General features: G+C 43.5%; 1 protein-coding gene across 4 annotated transcripts in view; it reads left to right on the forward strand.

Annotated features, from left to right (window-relative positions):
- Nucleotides 1-9641: 9641 nt before the first annotated feature.
- Nucleotides 9642-20972, forward strand: part of Ubr2 (ubiquitin protein ligase E3 component n-recognin 2) — a 97890-nt gene continuing 86559 nt past the window's right edge. For all 4 annotated transcript variants that reach the window (XM_045155795.1, XM_045155794.1, XM_045155796.1 and 1 more), the window contains exon 1: nt 9642-9782. In XM_045155795.1, coding sequence (XP_045011730.1) covers nt 9705-9782 — 78 coding nt within the window. In that variant the 5' untranslated portion in view covers nt 9642-9704. The remainder of the gene's footprint in view (nt 9783-20972) is intronic.

The following is a 20972-nucleotide window of genomic DNA, read 5'->3' on the forward strand; positions in this document are numbered from 1 at the left end:
TGTTTTTTTCCTTTTTAAAAAATATTTTTAATATATATATTTATTTATTATTTATTTAGAGAAAGAGAGAGAAGCAAATATAGTGAAAGAGATGAACTCCAGATGCATGCACCACCTTGTTCATCTGGTCCTGGAGAATCAAACGTGGGTCCTTAGGCTTCATGGGCAAGCACCTTAACCTGCTAAGCCATCTCTCCAGACTTAAAATGTTTTTTTCTTTTTATCTTATTTATTTATTGACTTTTATTTTTATTTATTTACTTTATTTATTGATTTATGGTTTTTTGAAGTAGGGTCTCACTTTAGTTCAGGCTGACCTGGAATTCACTATGTAGTCTCAGGCTGGCCTTGAACTCATGGTGACCCTCCTACCTCTGCCTCCTGAGTGCTGGGATTAAAGGCATGCGCCACCATGCCCGGCCCTAAAATGTTTTTACTAGAAGGAATTCTTCCTCCCAGCTGCTTATCAGTAACATCTGCTCCATCCGTTTTTGTGGTGTGCACACCAACAGTTCTGCTTTCATGGCTGGAGACAGATGTGTTAAGATAGTGGAGAACCGGAGCTGTGTGTTTATTACAAAGTAAGCCTTATGAATCATTGTCACAGGAAACTTTTTTCCTGGGGTGACATGAACACGGGTCTTCTCCCCAAGATAAGGAACAGACAATAGACCAAAGGACAATTATACCAAAACCAGGTTTAGTGGGACTGGAGAAATGGCTTAGCAGTTAAGGTATGTGCCTGCAAAGCCAAAGGGCCCAGGTTCAATTCCCCAGGACTCACATAAGCCAGATACATATGGTGGCACATGTGTCTGGAATTTGTTTACAGGGGCGAGAGGCCTGGCACACCTATTCTTTCTCTCTCCCATTCTTTCTCTAATAATAAATAAATACGTAAAAATAAAATATTTATTTTGCCAGGTATGATGGCACACGCCTTTAATCCCAGCACTCAGGAGGCAGAGGTAGGAGGGTCACCGTGAGTTCAAGGCCAGCCTGAGACTACATAGTGAATTCCAGGTCAGCCTGGGCTAGAGTGAGACCCTACCTTGAAAAACAAAAAAACAAACAAAAAAAAAAAAATTCAATTGATAACTTCCATAATTGTAGACAATAACCCATGGTAATTTCCTCCCTCCCCCCACTTTCCCCTTTGAAACTCCGCTCTCCATAATATCCCCTTCCTCTCTCAATCTCTTTTGTTTTAATGTCATCATCTTTTCCTCCTATTATGATAGTCTTCTGTAGTTAGTATCAGGCACTGTGAGGTCATGGATATCCAGACCATTTTGTGTCTGAAGGAGCACATTATAAGGAGTCCTACCCTTCCTTTGGCTCTTACATTCTTTCCGCCACCTCTGCCGCAATGGATCCTGAGCCTCGGAAGGTATGATAGAGATATTGCAGTGCTGAGCACTCCTCTGTCACTTCTTCTCAGCACTATGGTGCCTTCTAAGTCATCCCAAGGTCACTGTCATCTGAAGAGAGAAGGTTCTCTAACCAAAAGTGAAAGTAGCATTAATATATGGGTATGAACATTAAGAAAAGTACTTACTGGGCAGTTTGGTGAGCATAGTATATATGTTTATCCAGACACTAGTAGATGTAACACCCCTAGGGCTCATGACTTCCCCATTGTAGGTTTTCAGTATCAGGGATGTATTCCCTCCCCTGGAGCAGGCCCCTAGTCCAATTAGAGAGCAGTTGTCTTCCCCCATAACAGATATGCCATTATTGCACCCATTGGCTCATTTGATCTAGCTGGCCAAATTTAAGGCTTACAGTGTCCAGTGTTGAGTATCTCCACTGGTGACTTCTCTCTCTCTCTCTCCCATTGAACTGCATGCAGTGTGGCTTTTTTCCAGTTTTCTGTCAGCTGGTCTACATGAAGGAGGTTTTCAGCTCAGCTCCAGCAGGATTTCTCAGTGAACTTGCAGCCCAAGTATGTGGAGTTTTCAGCAATAGGTTCTTACCATCTATTCCTGGTGGAAAACCAAGGGCCTCGGCAATGGCCTGTAATGTTTTGGGGACATCAGGGACCTCCCTGGCCAACAACTCACTGGAAGGTATCCCATTCCTGGCACTGAAAATTTTCTACTAACAATCTATGGCTTCTGGTGTGCCATTGTCCAAAAAATTAGGTTTCCATATGGCTTATTTATATCCTCTTAGATTTGGATTAGCCCTCCCTCCACCTTTCCTTTACTCAATCTCTTCTCCTGACCTTACTTAGGCCTTTTCACCCCCATTAATCTGTTCTTCTACACACACACACACACACACACACACACACACACACACACACAAACACACACACACAACCATCCTATTAAGTCCCCCCTCCCTCCCTTTATATTCCCTTTGTATCCCTTTTCTGGCTTACTGCACATTTCATAATTTCATTTTTCTTTACTGCTGAATAGAACTCCATTGTATAAATATGCCTCATCTTCATTATCCACCTGTCAGTTGAGGAACATCTAGGCTGGTTCCATTTCCTAGCTATTGTGAATAAAGCGGCAATAAACATGGTTGAGTAAGTATCTCTAAGGTAGTGAGACAAGTCCCTAGGATATATGCCTAGGAGTGGTATAGCTGGGTCATATGGTAAATCTAATTTTAGCTGTCTCAGGAACCTCCACACTGATTTCCACAATGACTGGACCAGATTGCATTCCTACAAATAGTGTAAAAGGATTCCTCTTTTTCTGCATCCTTGCCAGCATTTATTTATTGTCATTTGTTTTCATGATGGTAGCCACTTTGACAGGAGTAAGATGGAATCTCCACATAGTTTTAATCTGTGTTTCTCTGATGTGTAGGGATGCAAAACTTTTTTTTTTAGATGTTTATATGCCATCTGTATTTCTTCTTTCAAGAACTCTCTATTTAGTTCCATAGCCCATTTTTAATTGGGTTGTTTGATTTCTTATTACTTAGGTTTTTTTTTTAGTTCTTTGTATATTTTCTGTATTAATCCTCTGTCAGAGGTATAGCTGGCAAAGATTTTCTCCCATTCTGTAGGTTGCCTCTTTGCTCTATTCACAATGTCCTTTGCTATACAAAACCTTTGTAATTTCATGAGGTCCCAGCAGTTGATCTGTGGTTTTATTTCCTGAGCAACTGGGGTTATATTCAGAAAGTCTTTGCCAAGATCAATATGTTGAAGGGTTTCCCCTACTTTTTCCTCTAGCAGTTTCAGAGTTTGGGGTCTGATATTAAGGTTTTTGATCCATTTGGACTTAATTCTTGTGCGTGGAGAGAGATAAGGATCTATTTTCATCCTTCTACAGATACATATCCAGTTTTCCCAGTACCATTTGCTGAAGAGGCTGTCTTTTCTCCAGTGAGTGCTTTGGGCATTTTTGTCAAAGATCAGGTGGCTTTAGCTACCCAGACTTATGATCCTCTATTCTGTTCCATTGATCTACATGTCTGCTTTTGTGCCAGTACCATGCTGTTTTTGTTACTATGGCTCTGTAATATAGGCTAAAGTCAGGTATGGTGATACCACCAGCCTTATTTTTGTTGCTCAAAATTGTTGTAGATATTTGTTGATTTTTGTGCTTCCAGATGAATTTTTGGATTGTGTTTTCTATTTCCATGAAGAATGCCATTGGAATTTTGATGGGGATTGCATTGAATGTGTAGATCGCTTTTGGTAAAATTGCCATTTCACAATATTGATTCTTCCAATCCAAGAACAAGGGATGTCTTTCTATTTCCTAATGTCTTCTGCAATTTGTCGCTTGAGTGTTTTAAAGTTTTCATTACAGAGATCTTTCACTTTCTTGGCTAGAATTATTACAAGGTACTTTTATTTTTTCTAATGTAATTGTGAATGGAGTGATTTCATCCTCTGTGTGTTTGTTGTTAGCATATAGAAAGGCTACTTACTGACTTCTGTGTGTTTATTTTGTATCCTGCTATGTGGCCATAGGTGTTTATTGGTTCTAACAGTTCACTGGTAGTCTTTAGTGTCCTTTGTGTATAGAATCATGTCATCTGCAAATAATAATTTGATCTCTTCCTTTCCAATTGGTATCCCATTTATGTGTGTCTCTAGCCTTATTGCTATGGCTAAGACTTCCAGTATCATATTAAATAAAAGTGGGGACAATGAACACCCTTGTCTTGGTCCTGATTTTAGTGGGAAAGCTTCAAATTTTTCCTCATTTAGTATTATGTTGGCTGTAGATTTGTCATAAATAGCCTTTATTATGCTGAGATATGTTCCCTCAATTCTCAGTTTCTATAGGACTTTTATCATGAAGGGATGTTGGATTTTGTCAAATACTTTTTCTGCATCTAATGAGATGATTCTCTTTTTCTGTCTAATAATAAATAAAAAAATAAAATGTTTTTTGTTGCAGTCATGTTCGCATTGCTGGCAGAAATCACCCAACCAAGAGCAGCTTTTGGGGAAAAAGAAAAGAGGTTTATTTTGGCTTATAGGCTCAAAGGGAAAGCTCCATGATGCCAGGGGAAAACAATGGCATGAGCAGAGGGTGGACATCTCCCCCTAGCCAACATTAGGTGGACAATAGCAACAGGAGAGTTTGCCAAACAAGGGAACACTAGCTATAATAATCATAAGCTCACCCCAACAATAAACTGCCTCTAAGAGGTGTTAATTCCCAGATCTTCATCAGCTGGGAGCCTAGCACTCAGAACACCTAAGTTTATGGGGACACCTGAATCAACCGACCACAATTTTTAAAAAACAGTTTTGGTGAATCAATAAGTTTATTGGGGTTCCTTACAGGAGCATGGGTGACTCTCAAGGGCAGCTCTACCACCACAATGTCCCACCCCATCCTGGATGGAGACCTCATGGAAGCCACATCATGGAGTCCCACTTCTAGTTAACCTTGTACCTCCTGTATAATTTGGCTTTTTTCCCAAGATCCTTTGTAGCTGGGGTGGGGAGGGCAGGCGAGACCAACTTCTGTAACTTCAGGTTGAGGGTCTCGTGACCCTCCCTCCTCCATCCACTAAGCAGTTGTTACTAGCTCCATTGCCATCACTAGACATTATATCAGTGTTGCTCAGCTCCAAGGTTGCCATAGCTACCTGGGCTAAAGTATTCTTCACCTCAAGATGGTTTCATATTTTGCCCAGAGGAAAAATGTCATACAACAATTACAGAAGTCTGTTAAGGCCTCAAAGAATATGTTTAGGACTGCAGAAATGGCTTGGTGGTCAAAGGTGCTTGCTTGCCAAGCCTGCTGGCTCAAGGTTCAAATCCCCAGTATCCATATAAAGACAGATGCACAAGGTCGTGTATGCACCAGGGAGTTTGTTTACTGTGGCAAGAGGCCCTAGTTGCCCATATTTTCATTCTTTTTCTCTCTCTCCTTTCAAATAGATAACAAATTAAAAATACTTTCAATGTCGGGCATGGTGGCGCACGCCTTTAATCCCACCACTCGGAAAACAGAGGTAGGAGGATCACCATGAGTTTGAGGCTACCTTGTGACTACATAGTGAATTCCAGGTCAGCCTGGGCTAGAGTGAGACCCTACCTTGAAAGAAGAGAAAAAAAGAAAAACAAAAACAAACAAACAAATAAGAAAAAAAAAAAAACAACTGGAGAGATGGCTTAGTGGTTAAGGCGTTTGCCTGCAAAGCCAATGGACCCATGTAAGCCAGATACACATGGTGCTGCATGCATCTGGAGTTTATTTACAGCAGCTGGAGGCCCTGGTATGCCTATTCTCCCTCTCTCTCTCATATATACATACATATATACATATATATTGGTCTTACGAGGTAGGGTCTTACTCTAGCTCAGGCTGACCTGGAATTCACTATTGTAGTCTCGGGGCGGCCTCGAACTCACAGTGATCCTCCTACTTCTGCTTCCCGAGTGCTGGGATTAAAGGCATCCACCACCATGCACAACTAAATAAAATATTTTATTGAAATATTTATGAAGCTATATTTGTAATATTTTAGTTTTTCCATTTATTTATTTGAGAACAAGAGAGAAAGGCAGATAGTGGGGGAGTGTACCAGGGCCAACAGATGCTGCAAACCAGAAACATGCGCCATTTTGTGCATCGGGTTTACATTGGTTCTGGGAATCAAACCTAGGTCCTTTAGCTTTGTAGTCAAGCACATTAACCGCTAAGGGATCTCTCCAGCCTCTAAATAAAATATTTTTTAAAAAGGAAAGATATTCTAAGGATAGGTTAGGGAAATGGCTCAGTGGTTAAGGGTGCTTGATTGCAAATCATACTGGCAAGAGTTTAATTCCCCAGTAAACATATAAAAACCAAACACACATAGTAGAACAAGTGTGTACTCTAATAAGTACTGATTATAATAAAAATAAAGATATTCGAGCCAGGTGTGGTGGCACATGGCTTTAATCCCAGCACTCGGGAGGCAGAGGTAGGAGGATCACTGTAGGTTCGATGCCAGTCTGAGACTACATAGTGAATTCCAGGTCAGCTGGGCTAGAGTGAGACCCTACCTCAAAAAAAAAAGAAAGGAAGGAAGGAAAAGAAAAGAGAAAAAGAAAAAGAAGCAAGCAAACAAACAAATAAAAAAGATATTCTAAGGAGAAATACTTGTGCCTCTCCCTTGACTATTAGGCAATGTGCCCAAGCAATTAGAATTTCTCAAGGAATTTCATGTTGGGAGGATAAGGCCTGGGTCCTAATGCCAGGCAGAACTTATCTTCCAAAAAACGATTTTATACAATTCTAACTTGTTAGACTACCTTGGCAAGAGAAATTTCAGCAAAGACAATGATGGGTCTACCATGGGCAAGACATCGCCTTGACTGAGTCTTAGCTATGCATACCTCTTATTTTCTATTTAAATCTAAGCCTCATGTCAGAATTCCAGAGATGAACTGGGTGGGATGTCACTGGACCTCTTTGCTTTCCTTTTTTTTTTTTTTTTAAATATAGTTTATCTATTTATTTGAGAGAGAGAAAGAGGCAGAGAGAGAAAGAAAATGGGCGCACCAGGGCTTCCAACCACTGCAAATGAACTCCAGATGCGTGCACCCCCTTGGGCATCTGGCTTACACAGGACCTGGAGAATTGAACAGGAAACTTTTGGCTTTGCAGGCAAAAGCCTTAACTACTAAGTCATCTCTCCAGCACCTTTGCTTTCCTTTTTTGTTGTTGTTGTTGCTGTTTTTTGTTTGTTTGTTTGTTTTTGTTTTTTGAGGTAGGGTCTTCCTCTGTCTCACCTGACCTGTAATTCACTATGTAGTCTCAGGCTGACCTCAAACTCCTGGTGATCCTACCTCTGCCTCCCAAGTGTTGAGATTAAAGGCGTGCACCACAACATCTGGCTGTTGTCCTTTTGTAAACATATTTTAGCTAACAGCATTTGCCTGCAAAACTAAATAACCCAGGTTCCATTCCCCAGCACCCACACAAACCAGATGCACAAGGTGGCACATGCATCTGTAATTCATTTACAGCGGCTAGAGACCCTAGTGCATGCTCACTATTTTTCTCTTTCTCTCTCAAATAAGTAACATATTTTTAATATGTTATTTATTTTTAATATGTTATTTATGTGAGAGGAAGCAGCAGACATAGAGAAGGGATGGTCACACCAAGGCTGCGAACGAACTGCAGACACATGCGCCACCTTGTGATGCATAAGGTGGTGCGCGCATGTGGAGTTCTATTTATTTATTTATGTGTGTGTGTGTGTGTGTGTGTGTGTGTGAGAGAGAGAGAGAGAGAGAGAGAGAGAGAGAGAGAAAGAGAGAGAGAGAGAGAGAGAGGGAGAGAGAGGGGAAGAGGCAGATACAGGGAAAGAATGAGCACAGCAGGGCCTCCAGCCACAGCAAACTAACTCAAGATACATGTGCCACCTTGTGCACCTGGCTTTACGTGGGTACTGGAATATCAAACTAGGGTCTTTAGTTTGCAGGCAAGCGTTTTAACCACGGAACCATCTCTCCAGCCCCTCTTTGCTTCCCCCCCCCCCGCAAGGTGTCCCCATTGAATCTTTCTTTGCTTTTCATATTGCTTGTCTCTAACTGGTGTCTTGAGGACTGTTAGAAAAAGTTAGAAACGAGGTGAGTTTTTTTTTGTTTTTTTTTTTCTTTTCAAAGTAGGGTCTCCCGCTAGCCCAGGCTGACCTGGAATGCACTATGTAGTCTCAGGGTGGCCTCGAACTCACAGTGATCCTCCTACCTCTGGGATTAAAGACATGCGCCACCACCCCTGGCTTGGAGGGGAGTTCTGGAGGGCATACGTCTATTTCAGAAATCCGGAGTCTGGAAACACCAGGTGCTCCAGTCTAGCTTGTTAGGGATGCCAGGGCCCAGGCTGACATCCTTAACAACTCCGCAAACTAAAATAATTGGAAGCTCCAAGGTGACTGGCCCTTGCGTCTGCTCACCTGTGGGAATCTGAGCTTTTCCAAGGTAATGCAAAGATACTGGTTACTATAAGTAACCCCAAGACCCTGATTCATCTGCTGTTAAAGGAAAACTACCATTGAACATAAGATGCCAACATCATCTCCTTAAAGCACCTCTTCTGCAGGTGGCTTGCCACTGCTCCCTGGGATGCCTGAAAAGTTTTGCCTCAAGCTTTCGGAAACTGCACAATGGCAGTTCCAGCTCTCCTCTGAGACTGTCCTCCGCGCAATCGCAGGACGTGATGGGCTGGGGGGGGGGGGGGGGGAGGAGGGAGAAGGGGGAAAGCGGAAGTAAGCAAGCTCTTCAGCAAACTTTTGGAATTCCAAGAGTAGTACATCTTTAAACGGTTTTGTTAGACAGTCTTTTCTTTTGCAGAAAGGTCTTTGAAATAAATTTCAATAAAGGTTCATACCTAAGTCACTTGTAAAGTTTAAAAACATGTCTTAAAACTCACGAACCTCGGGGTTCGGTTCACGTTGGGTTCCTACTACAAGGGATGACTAGGCATTAGAATCTCGGGAACAGAATGCAGTTCATTCATTCATTCATTTTGACTATTATACACGGGCCAGTCACACTAGGACAAGCATCTGGGTGTCTAGGCGTGCCGGGCACTGTTCCCCGGTGTTGGAGAGTGGAAAAACGAACCAAGCAAGTGAGGGGACCCAAACGACCATTACCAGATGACTTGAATCCTCCAGTGTGCCACGCCAGAATTTTAGTGGCCCGCTTTCCAAACTTCCGCTAAGGACGTGGACTACAACTCCCATGATGCCCCCGGAGCGGCGACCTAGCAGGGACCCGCCTCTCTGGAGGCCTTACGGAGGGACGACTACAACTCCCAGAATGCTCTGCCTCCCCCCCTCCAGGGTGTTTTTGCCCCCAGTTCTGGCGTGGGACGCGCTAGTGGTTGTTCCGGATTGCCAGGGCCTGGGCTTGTGGGTGTCCTTTTCCCTGTGTGGGTCAGAGACGAGGCGGTGGTGACTTGATTTTTGGGTGCTAAGGCCTGAAGCGGGCGCGGGCGCGGCGGCCCGTGCCTCCCCCACGGCTGTCGGGTTCGCGGTTCCCTTTGCTCCGTCCGCTGCTCGTTTCCGCTTCGTACCCGGACGGCCCCGGGGACGGACTGACGATTGACTGACTTGGTTCCCCCGGGAGCGGCTGGAGAGGGGGGCGAGGGAAGCCGAAGGGGGAGGGGGGGTGACCGTCGCGCGGCTGCAAAGAACCCGAGAGCCGAGACCGCGGCCCGCGGCAGGGGGGGAGGCGACAGCGACGGTCACTGTGCCGAGAAGGAGGAGAGAAGATGGCGTCGGAGCTGGAGCCTGAGGTGCAGGCCACCGAGCGCACTTTGCTGGAATGTTCTGCCGAGGAGACGGCGGCGGTGAGTGCTTGGAGCCCCCCGCAGGTTGATGTCCGGTCCTCGCAGGCCGCGCCCCGGCCGGGAGCAAGCCACAGACTTCGGGAAATCCCGGAGCCGCTCGGCTCGCCGACTTCGGGTCCCGGGCGGCGCGGGGGAAGGGACAGGACGGCCCGAGGCCCGCCGAGCCCGTCCCTCCGTCGCCTTCCGTCCTTCAGTCGTCTGTCCTCGGCGTTCTGCTGTGCCCGGCGTTCTCTCCATCTCATCCCCCCCCCCCCATTATCCCGTGTCACCCGGCGCACTCCATCAAGTCCCCGTGGCTCTTGGAAGACGGACGGAGGGGGGCAAAGGCCACTTTTCCTCCACTCCCAGGCTTGCGCGCCCCTTAACCCGAGCTCCATCCTCGCTGTTGGGATCTGCCCCGCTCCCGACGCTCCCGACCAGCGCGGTCCCTTCCTTTGCTCGTCTAGTGCCTTTTAAATCCCCCCCTTTCCCTTTCCACATATGCAATTAGCTGACAGTGTTGGTGGACGCGTGGAAAGTAGTGGTTACTGAGCAAGAGGAAGTAGTAGTGGAGATGTGAAAAATCGATCTGCAATTTTCCTAGGAGTTGGGGAAAGTTGGACAGAGGAGGAAAGGTTATGTAACTTTTTAGAGGAGAAGCTTTTGGGCAACAAATACAAGATGGATAGTGGGAGAATTGGTCACAACATAGCAGAAGTTTGCAGGCCCCAAACTTAAAAAGCATTCACGTTCAGTGAGTACTAGAAGTGTAATGTAATATGCCTGTAAGTAGCAGGGTTGTGAAATGATTACTTGGACAAACTCGGTGTCCTCTTTACCCCATAAGGATGTGGGGGTCACTCATCAGAGGCTCAATTTGCAAAGCTTCTAGGACAAGTAATTCGAATGTAAGGAACAAAATCTGGGGTATGTTGCTGTTGGTAAGTGGTTATTTTTAAGACCAACTAGTTCAGTCTGTTTTGTTTGTTTGTTTGTTCTGCTTAACATCACACAACTTGAGTTTCAGTCCCCATCTGTCTGCCTTTTCAGAATTTATTTTTAAAAATTGGGAAAACAAAAATTTTACAACCAAACAGAAAAATAATAACAGCTACTTGCTACCCCATGTCTCTTCTTAACTTCAATGTAGTAGTATTTTCTTTGGTTTTGTGGTGTTCTAACACGGAATTTTGGGTGTGTGGACCCAGTGATAACCAGCTGCATCTTCCATTATCCTGGAAGGGCAGGCCTCAAGTAATTAGGACATCAAGTAATTACTTGAGGTTCTTGAGGAAACCACTTAGGAAATAGTGGCCGAGGTCATCCCTCCTAGCTGTTGGGCTGTGAAATTTTCAAGCAATGGGAGTGGAGGACAGTAAGGCCAGCAGGACAAAAATCTTACTAATTTGGATTTTACTTGAGCTTGTGATGAATAGAACTTGAGCTAATTTTATTTTTGGTTTTTCGAGGTAGGGTCTCACTCTAGCTCAGGCTGGATTCGAACTCGTGATCCTCTTGCCTCTGCCTCCCGACTGCTGGGTTTAAAGGTGTCTACTACCATGCCCGGCTTTCCTGTTGCTTTATTAAGCAATATTTTATTTTTATTTATTTGAGAGAGAGAGAGAGAGAATGGGTGTACCAGGGCAGGGCATCCAACCACTGCGAATTCCATACGCGTGTGCCATCTTGTGCTTCTGGTTTTCCTGGGTCCTGGGGAATCAAACCTTGGTCCTTTGGTTTTGCAGGCAAGCCCTTGCGTGCCTTAACAGCTAAGCAATCTCTTCAGCCCTCATTTTACTTTTTATACTGTTTACTTTTTTTTCTTGCTATTTACTTTTAGGTAGCTTTCTCACAAATGTTTATAAAATTATACACACACACACACACACACACACACACACATATATATATATATGAATTTTCGTTTATTGGTAGGATTTTTTTTTTTTTTTTTGAAGCAGGGTCTCACTCTAGTCCAGACTGACTGACCTGTAACTTTGTAGCCTAGGCTGGCCTCAAATTCATGGCCATCCTACTTCAGCTTCTCAAGTGCTGAGATTAAAGGCATATGCCATCACCCAGCCTTAAAATTATATTTTAAGGAGTGTGGTATGAAGGCCAATAGAATTCCTTTAAATAAAGAAGATGGGGCTGGAGAGATACCTTAGGGGTTAAGGCACTTGCATGCAAAGCTTAAAGACCCAGGTTTATTTTCCCAGTACCCATGTAAAGATGCAGAAGGTGGAATATACATCTGGAGTTCATTTGCAGGTGGCTAGAGGCCCTGGCATGCCCATCCTCTCTCCCTCTCCCCGCCTCTTTCATAATAAATAAAATATTTTTAAAAATAAAGATATGCTGGAGAGATGGTTTAGTGGTTAAGTTACATGTCTGTAAAGCCAAAGGACCCAAGTTTGACTCTTCAGGACCTACATAAGCTAGATACACAAGGTAACCCAGCAGCTGGAGGCCCTGACATGTCCATCCCCCCCCCTTTTGCCCCCCTCAAATTAAAAAAAAAAAATTATATATAAAGAAAGAAGCTGCAAACTAATATTGATGTCATAATTCCAGCTATTAACATAAACTTGGCATTACCTTGTGAAGGGTTTACCTTACACTGTTCTTTCAGGTTGGGCTCTGGCATGGCCTTTGACACAAATGAAAATTAAATCTTTCTCTTATGTTAAATTGAATTTTAGAGGCTGGTGAGATGGATTAGTGGTTAAAGATGCTTGCTTGTAAAGCCTGACGGTTTGATTCCTCAGTACCCACATAAAGCCAGATACATAAAAGTGGCCCATGCATTTGGAGTTCATTTGTAGTGGCAGGAGGGCCTGGCTTGCCCATTCTCTCTCTCCCTCTCCCTCCCTCCCTCTCTCTTTCTTTTCTCTCTCTCTCTCTCTCTCTCTCTCTCTCTCTTTCTTTCCCTCTCATAAATAAGTAAATACTAAAAAAAAGAAGAGCTGGGCGTGGTGGCACACGCCTTTAATCCCAGCACTTGGAAGGCAGAGATAGGAGTATCACTGTGAGTTTGAGGCCACCTTGAGACTACATAGTGAATTCCAGGTTAGCCTGGACCAGAGTGAGACCCACCTTGGAAAAAGCAACAGCAACAAAATCAGTAACTGTTGAGAAGTTACTTCCAGATTGGTAATTAGCTTGGACCATGTCCATTTTTTGTGTGTTCATGTGTGTGTGGGTACATGTGTGTGTGCATGTGCCAGCCAGAGTCCACTTTTGTTTACTTTCTTGGTTTGTTTTTGAGGTAGTGTCTCGCGCTCATCAAACTCCTACCTCTGCCTCCTGAGTGCTGGGATTAAAGGTGCGCATCACCACGCCAGGCTCACTTTCATTTTCTAAGACAGACAGCTAGGCAACAGAGTCCCAGATACCCTCCTGTGTCTGCCTTCCTAGTGGAGAGGTGCAGTTACCACCCCTACCCCTGCTTAACGTGCCCCATAAGCACTTTAAGACTAAGCCATCTCCCCGGCCCTCACCTTCCATTATTACTTAACGAATGCCCGTGTGTGTTGTTAGTTTGAAACCAGGACTTGCTGTATGTCCCAGCCTGGCCTCAAATTCATGGTCCTGCAGCGTCAGCCTTCTTAGTGCTGGGATTACTGGCATGTGCCACCATACCCAGCCTGTGAGGACTGATGTCTTGCATATACTTTATTAACACACTTCTTAGGAGGAAGAAAGCTGCTCTCCTACCCATTTTAAAAGCTGACTTAACTAATTGTAAGTTTAAGTTTAGAGTGTCACTGTGGCCCTCTCTTTTTGGCAGAATTGGTTTGTTTGACTTTTCCAATACTCCTTGACTGGATCGACATCTTATGACACATACTGATGATAGTGTGTTCCAGGGGTGATTATCATCGAAGGAGTGCAAATGGCGTGTTGATTCTTCCCCAAATGTAAAAGAAATCCAAGCAAGTGATGGTGGTACCCTAGTACTAAAGAGGCTAAGGCAGAAGAATCAGTTAATTAGGAGTTCCATTGCTGCCTGGGCTACATTATAAAATCCTGTTTTCAAAACACAATTTTTAAAAAGTTTCATTATTGTGCTAAGCATGGTGGCATACGTCTTTTATCCCAGCACTTGGAAGGCAGAGGGAAGAGGATCACCGTGAGTTCAAGGCCACCTTGAGACTACATAGTGAATTCCAGGTCAGCCTGGGCTGAAGTGAAACCCTATCTCAAAAAATCTAAAAAGTAAAAAATAAATAAAAAGATTTGTTATTGATATTTTATGTAGTTTTATGTCTGGTTTAGTTAATTTCAGCTTTAAATTTTTGAACAGTCTTAAGAGATATACTATACATTTCAGAGGTTTTTATTTTGGGGTGATTTTTATTTTGCTACATTTATAGAATTGTATAACTGTTACTGAAGTTTATGTTATTTTTTTCCCCAAAAGAAAGGGGATGTCAATTTCAGATCTCCAGGTACCATGGAAGTCAGATACATATGGTGGCGCACGCACCTGGAGTTTGCAGTGGCTCGAGCCCTGGTGTGCTCATGTGCTCGCTTGCTGTCTCTCTCCCCCCTCCCTCTCTGTCTCTAATAAATAAGTAAAAACTAAAAATTAAGAAACGGGATGTGTCACTCTCCATTTTCCCCTAAATTTCCAAACTCTAAACAACCTATTCTGTTTTCTGTCCCCAAAGAAGCGTCTTATCTGGACACTTTATGTAAACAGAGTCGTATGTTCTTTCTATTTGAGAGAGAGAATGCATGGATGCTCCAGGGCCTCTTGCTACTGCAGATGAACTCTAGACACATGTACCACTTTGTCCATCTTTATGTGGGTGCTGCAAGCAAGAGCCGACTCTCTGGCCCCAGGACTCATATATTAGCCTTCGTGGTTTAGCAGAATCTTCATGTTCCTCACAGTTGTAGGATGTATTAATCTTCGATTCCTTTTTTGTTTGTTTTTTCTTTTTTGAGGTAGGGTCTCACTCTAGCTCAGGCTGACCTGGAATAGACTATGTAGTCTCAGGGTGGCCTCGAACTCATAGCGATCCTCCTGCCTCTACCTCCTGAGTGCGCCACCATGCCCAGCCCTTTTCATTTTTTTTAAATTTTCAAGAATTCATGTGTGTGTATGTGTATGGGTGCATGCATGGTAGGATAAAGTGTGGAAGTCCGAGGACAACCTCAAGGTGTCTGTCTTCTCTGCCCTCTCTGAGACAGGGTCTCTTGTTTCCTGCTGCGTTGCCAGACTAGCCGGACCTTGTGGCTCCGCCTCCTGTGGCTGTGGGTGCATTGGGATCACAGATGTCACTTTCCTTCACTTCCAGCTTTTTTTTCAAATTTTTATTAACAACTTCCATGATTATAAAAAATATCCCATGGTAATATCCTCCCTCCTCCCACTTTCCCCTTTGAAACTCCATTCTCCATCATATCCCCTCCCCATCTCAGTCTCTTTTATTTTCATGTCATGATCTTTTCCTCCTATTATGATAGTCTTGTGTAGGCAGTGTCAGGCACTGTGAGGTCATGAATATCCAGGCCATTTTGTGTCTGGAGGGAGCATGTTGTAAGGAGTCCTACCCTTCCTTTGGCTCTTACATTCTTTCTGCCACCTCTTCTGCATTAGACCCTGAGCCTTGAAAGGTTTGATAGAGATATTGTAGTACTGAGCACTCCAGTCACTTCTTTCCAGCACCATGATGCCTTCTGAGTCATTCCAAGGTCACTGCCATCTGAAAAGAGAAGATTCTCTACCAAAAGTGAGAGTAGCATTAGTATAAGGGTGTGAACATTAATAGAAGTGCTTACTGGGCAGTTTGATAAGCACAGTATATACATTTAGCCAGGCAGCAGCAGCAGACATTACACCCCTAGGGCTCATGACTACCCCTGTTTAAAGTTTTCAATATTAGGGATGTATTCCCTCCCATGGAGCAGGCTTCCATTCCAATTAGAGGGCAGTTGGTTTCCACCATGACAGATGTGTCACTATTGCACCTGTTGGCTCATTTGGCCTGGCTTGCAGTGTCCACGGTTGAGTATCTTCACTAGTGATTTCTCTTTCTCCCATTGAACTGCATGCAGAATAGCTTCTTCCAGCTTCCTGTCAGCTGGTCTGCAGGGAGGAGTTATCAGCTCAGTTCCAGCAGGATTTCTCAGTGTCCTTGCAGCCCAAGTATGTGGAGTCTTCAGCAATAGGTTCTTACCATCTATTCCTGGTGGGAAACCAAAGGCCTCCACAATGGCCTATAATGTTTTAGGGGCATTAGGGACCTCCCTGGCCAACAACTCACTGGAAGGTATTCCATCCCTGGCACTGAAAATTTTCTAGCAACAATCTATGGCTCCTAAGTGTTCCATTGTCCAAAACAGTAAGAATCCATATGATTTATTTATATCCTCTTAGATTTTGAATAGCCCTCCCTCCACCTTTCCTTTACTTGATCTCTTCCCCTGACCTCACTTTGGGCCTTTTCACCCCCTCCCATTAATCTATTCTGCTTACATATATACAATTCCATCCTATTAAGTACCCCCTCCCTTTTCTCTTCCCTTTATATCTCTTTTCTAGCTTATTGGCCTCTGCTACTGAGTTTTTTCCTTCTCACACAGAAGCCCAACCATCTATAGCTAGGATCTACATATTGCTTCCAGCTTTTCACGGGTACTGAGAGGATAAGCTCGGGTTGGCAGGCTTGCAAGCGTGTGCCTCCAAGATCCGAGCCATCTCCCAGCTTTCCTCCTTTTTATTTCCAAATGATAGCACCTTGTGTGGATAAACCACATTTTGTCTACTTATTGATAGGTAGTTGGGTTGTTGGTGCCTTTTGGATGGATATATGAAACACACTGCTATGAATATTTGTGTAGATTTTTGCGTGCACACATTTGTTTCTCTTGACTGTATGCCTAGAAATGGTTGGTAGGTCATATGTTAATAACTTTTGAGGAACTGCCAGACTGTTTTCCAAAGTGTGCATCATTTTATATTCCCATCAGCAGAGCATGAGGTCCAATTTCTTGGTTCTTGCCAGCACTTGTCTGGGTTTTAGGTGAGTGCCTTGCATTGAGCATGAAGTGTTTGCTTTCTCATGATTTTGAAGTGCATTCACCTCTGAACTCCAGCTAATTGCCCATTTGTGTGTCTTTTTGCCCATTTTTCAGTGAAGCTTTTTTTTTTTTGTCTTTTATTGTTTCCATATTAAGCATTTTTGTTGTAAGCAATCTCCTTCATGTAAACAGCTCTAGCCCAGGTTGACCTGAAATTCGCTCTGTAGTCTCAGGGTGGCCTCGAACTCTTGGTGATCCTCCTACCTCTGCCTCCCAAGTGCTGAGATTAAAGGCGTGTGCCACCACTCCCAGCTAACAGCTCTTAATTTGTCAAAATTTTTCTTCATGTACTCCCCCAAACTCCATTTGAGCACCAGTGACTGTTTATAATTAGCTCACATGCTACTTGGCCTTATTTGAAAGCAAACCAGATATGCTTAACGGATACAATTTTAATTGGCTATATCATCATAATTAGATGTAGTAATAAAAAGCTACCCTCTAGGGGGTCACATTTTTGTGTTTATTTTACATGCTCTCAATCCCAAGGCTTAAATTTAGCATCAATAAAAGGAAAGCTGGAAACATTGTCATAACATGTTTACTTTAGTGGGATGAGTTGACAGTTTCTTTACTTCCCTTCCTGGGTTTTATAAGATAATAAAGCTGCTGCTCTGGCTCACTTTGCTACAGGTGTTTGAAATAAGAGCAAATTAAAATGCAAACAAGTCAGAAATCTCGTTAATTTTTCATGTGGAGTCAATTGTAACTAGAACATATTAGTGAAAATTAATATGAAAAGTAGTGGATTTTACTGTTGAAAAATGTGTGAGCCATTATTCTCAGAGGCAGTCATAAGTTTTTCTTCTCTATATATGAAGTATGTAAGATAAGGGTAATAAAGCCCAAATCCATTGGTCTGTTTTCACATAATGATAGTAACCCTCTTTTGGGGAGGGGCATTGCTGGGGATCATAGCCAGTTTCTCAGAGTATTCTCTACTACTACCCAGCATAAGTAATACAAGTTTTAGAGATGGCAAATATGTCAGCTCAGTGTGGTGGTGCACGCCTTTAATCCCAGCACTCAAGAGGCATCAGTAGGAGGATCACTGTGAGTTCGAGGCCACCCTGAGACCACATACTGAATTCCAGGTCAGCCTGAGCTAGTGAGACCCTACCTCGAAAAATACTTTTTTTTTTTCTTTTGCCTGGAGTAGTGGTGGACGCCTTTAACCCTAGCACTAGAGAAGTAGAGGGAAGAGGATAGCTGTGAGCTTGAGACCAGTAAGACCCTACCTAGGCGTGGGTGTGTGTGTGTGTGTGTGTGTGTGTGTGTGTGTGTGTATGGCTGGACAGATGGCTTAGCCACCACATTTGGCTTTTCTCTCTCATTTGAATTTATTTATTTATTTATTTTTGGGTTTTCAAGGTAAGGTCTTGCTGTAGCCCAGGCTGACCTGGAATTCACTCTGTAGTCTCAGGGTGGCCTCGAACTCATGGCGATCCTCCTACCTCTGCCTCCCAAGTGCTGGCATTAAAGGCGTGCACCACCATGCCTGGCTTTGAAATTTTTTTATTTTTTTAAAATATTTAATTTATTTATTTGAGAGAGAGAGAGAGGTCCTCCAGCCACTGGAAATGAACTCCAGGCACATACACCACCTTGTTCATCTGGCTAACGTGGGTCCTGGGGAATCAAACCTGGGTCCTTTGGCTTTGCAGGCAAACATCTTAACCACTAGGCCATCTATCCAGCCCCTGTTAATTTATTTTTAAGTTAGCATACAAGGTTATGGGTTTCATTGTGCCATATTTTGTTCTTATTTATTCCTGCCTTCCACTGAAAATTTACACTAAATAAAACTTGTCCTTATTGTAAGTTAAGTCTTTCAGACTCATTGCTTTCTTCTTAACATACAATGAACGAGTTGTATAGGATAACTTGATTCCCTTTATTCATGTTTTGGCTTGCATGACAGTGGGTAGAGTCAGTTTTACTTGGATGTGGCCAATGCGAGTAGAGTGTCCGTTGCTCAGGGAGTAAGAGTCTGTTCTAGCTGGGAGACAACTGCGCGGGAAGCGCTTGCTAAGCAAGCCTGAGAGCGATGCCCAAACCCCCAGCCCCCAGGCAGATGCTGGCTGTGGAGCTGTTACAGGAGCTGGGGGCAGAGGCAAAGAACCCCTGGATCTTTTTCTGGCTACTTTGTTGAGGGGAATCAAGGAATTAATTCCACATTAACTTTCTCACAAAATAAAGTGGAGATGGCTCATCATTAAGGCACTCGCCTATAATGCCTAGTGACCTGGGTTTGATTCCCTAGTACCCACATAAGCCAGATGCGCAAGGTAGGGGGGCATGCATCTGGAGTTCATTTGCAGAGGCTAGTGGTTCTGATTTGCCCCTTCTCTCCCAAATAAATAAATAAATAAATTCTTAGATATTTATTTTTATTTATTATTATTTTTAAAATTTTTTATTTATTATTTATTTGAGAGCAACAGACACAGAGAGAGAAAGAGGCAGAGAGAGAAAGAATGGGCGTGCCAGGGCTTCCAGCCACTGCAAACGAACTCCAGACGCGTGCACCCCCTTGTGCATCTGGCTAACGTGGGTCCTGGGGAATCGAACCTTGAACTTGGGTCCTTAGGTTTCACAGGCAAGCGCTTAACCGCTAAGCCGTCTCTCCAGCCCTATTTTTATTTATTAGAGAGGGAGGGAGAGAATCAGTGTGACAAGGCCTCCAGCCACTGCAAACAAACTCCAGATGCATGTGCTACCTTGTGCATCTGATGGCTTACATGAGTACTAGGGAATTGAATCTGTGTCCTTAGGCTTTACAGGCAAGCACCTTAACCACTAGGCAATCTCTCCAGCCCTGCTTTTTTTTTTTTTTTTAACTTTGTCCTGTTTACAGTTAAAGAGCATGAAGTGTTTGTGCTGTGTGCACACAATTTTGATTTGTAGTCATTCTCTAAGGAGTGACCCCTTAAAATGTTGGGATTGTTTCCCATAAATGCTGCTTTTTTGTTTTGTTTTTGTTTTTAGCATAATTGAGTCTATCTTACTTAAAGCAAACACAAAAGTAATGAATGTTTGGAAAATACGATTTTGCCTTAGGAGTGAAACTCACTGTTTTCATTTAGCAGCTTTTTTTCAGTCCCTTACCTTATGAATATAATTCTATTAAAATGTTTTATCTACCTATCAATGAAAGAATAAATGGGTACACCAGGATCACTTACTTGGCCACTGCAGATGAGCTCAAAAGGTGGACATGCCACTTCATCTGTCTGGCTTTATGTGGGTACTAGGGAGTTGAACCCCAACCAGCAGACTTTGTAAGCAAGTGCCTTTAACTGCTGAGCCGTATCACCAGCCTCTGTTTGTTTGTTTGCTTTTGGTTTTGAAGTTAGGTCTCACACTAGCCCATACTAAACTGGGACTGTGTAGCCCAGGCTGGACTGGAACTCATAGTGATCCCTACTACAGCCTTTTGAGTCCTAGGATTAAAAGCCATCATCAGATCTGGTGAGTTTTCAGACTTTTAGCAAAAGTTCTCTAAAATGTGAAATTGGCTAAAAAGTTAATATATGCCACCTCATGAATATTTAAAATACATTATTTTTAGAAGGAAGGAAGTGGGCTGAAAGAATGTGCAGGTAATAGCTAAGTGAAGACCTTCTGTTGCCTTGTTCAGGTGCTATACAGTGCTTGAACTAGGTCCTTTTGTTGTCTTTGAGACAGTCTTGTCCCAGGCTGGCCTTGAACTCCTTATCCTCCTGCCTCCAGCTGGAATTTAGTTTTTTTTTTTAATTTATTTATTTATTTATTTATTTGAGAGCGACAGACACAGAGAGAAAGACAGATAGAGGGAGAGAGAGAGAATGGGTGCGCCAGGGCTTCCAGCCTCTACAAACGAACTCCAGACGCGTGCACCCCCTTGTGCATCTGGCTAATGTGGGACCTCGGGAACTGAGCCTCGAACCGGGGTCCTTAGGCTTCACAGGCAAGCGCTTAACCGCTAAGCCATCTCTCCAGCCCTAGGTTTTGTTTTTTAATATTTTATTATTTATTTATTTGAGAGAGGGAAAGAGGCAGAGTGAGAGAGAGAGAATGGGCATGCTATGGCCTCCAGCCAGTGCAACCGAGCTCCAGGTGCATGAGCCACTTTGTATG

Source organism: Jaculus jaculus, chromosome 8 (genome assembly GCF_020740685.1).
Source record: "Jaculus jaculus isolate mJacJac1 chromosome 8, mJacJac1.mat.Y.cur, whole genome shotgun sequence".
In the NCBI taxonomy this organism is placed as follows: domain Eukaryota; kingdom Metazoa; phylum Chordata; class Mammalia; order Rodentia; family Dipodidae; genus Jaculus; species Jaculus jaculus.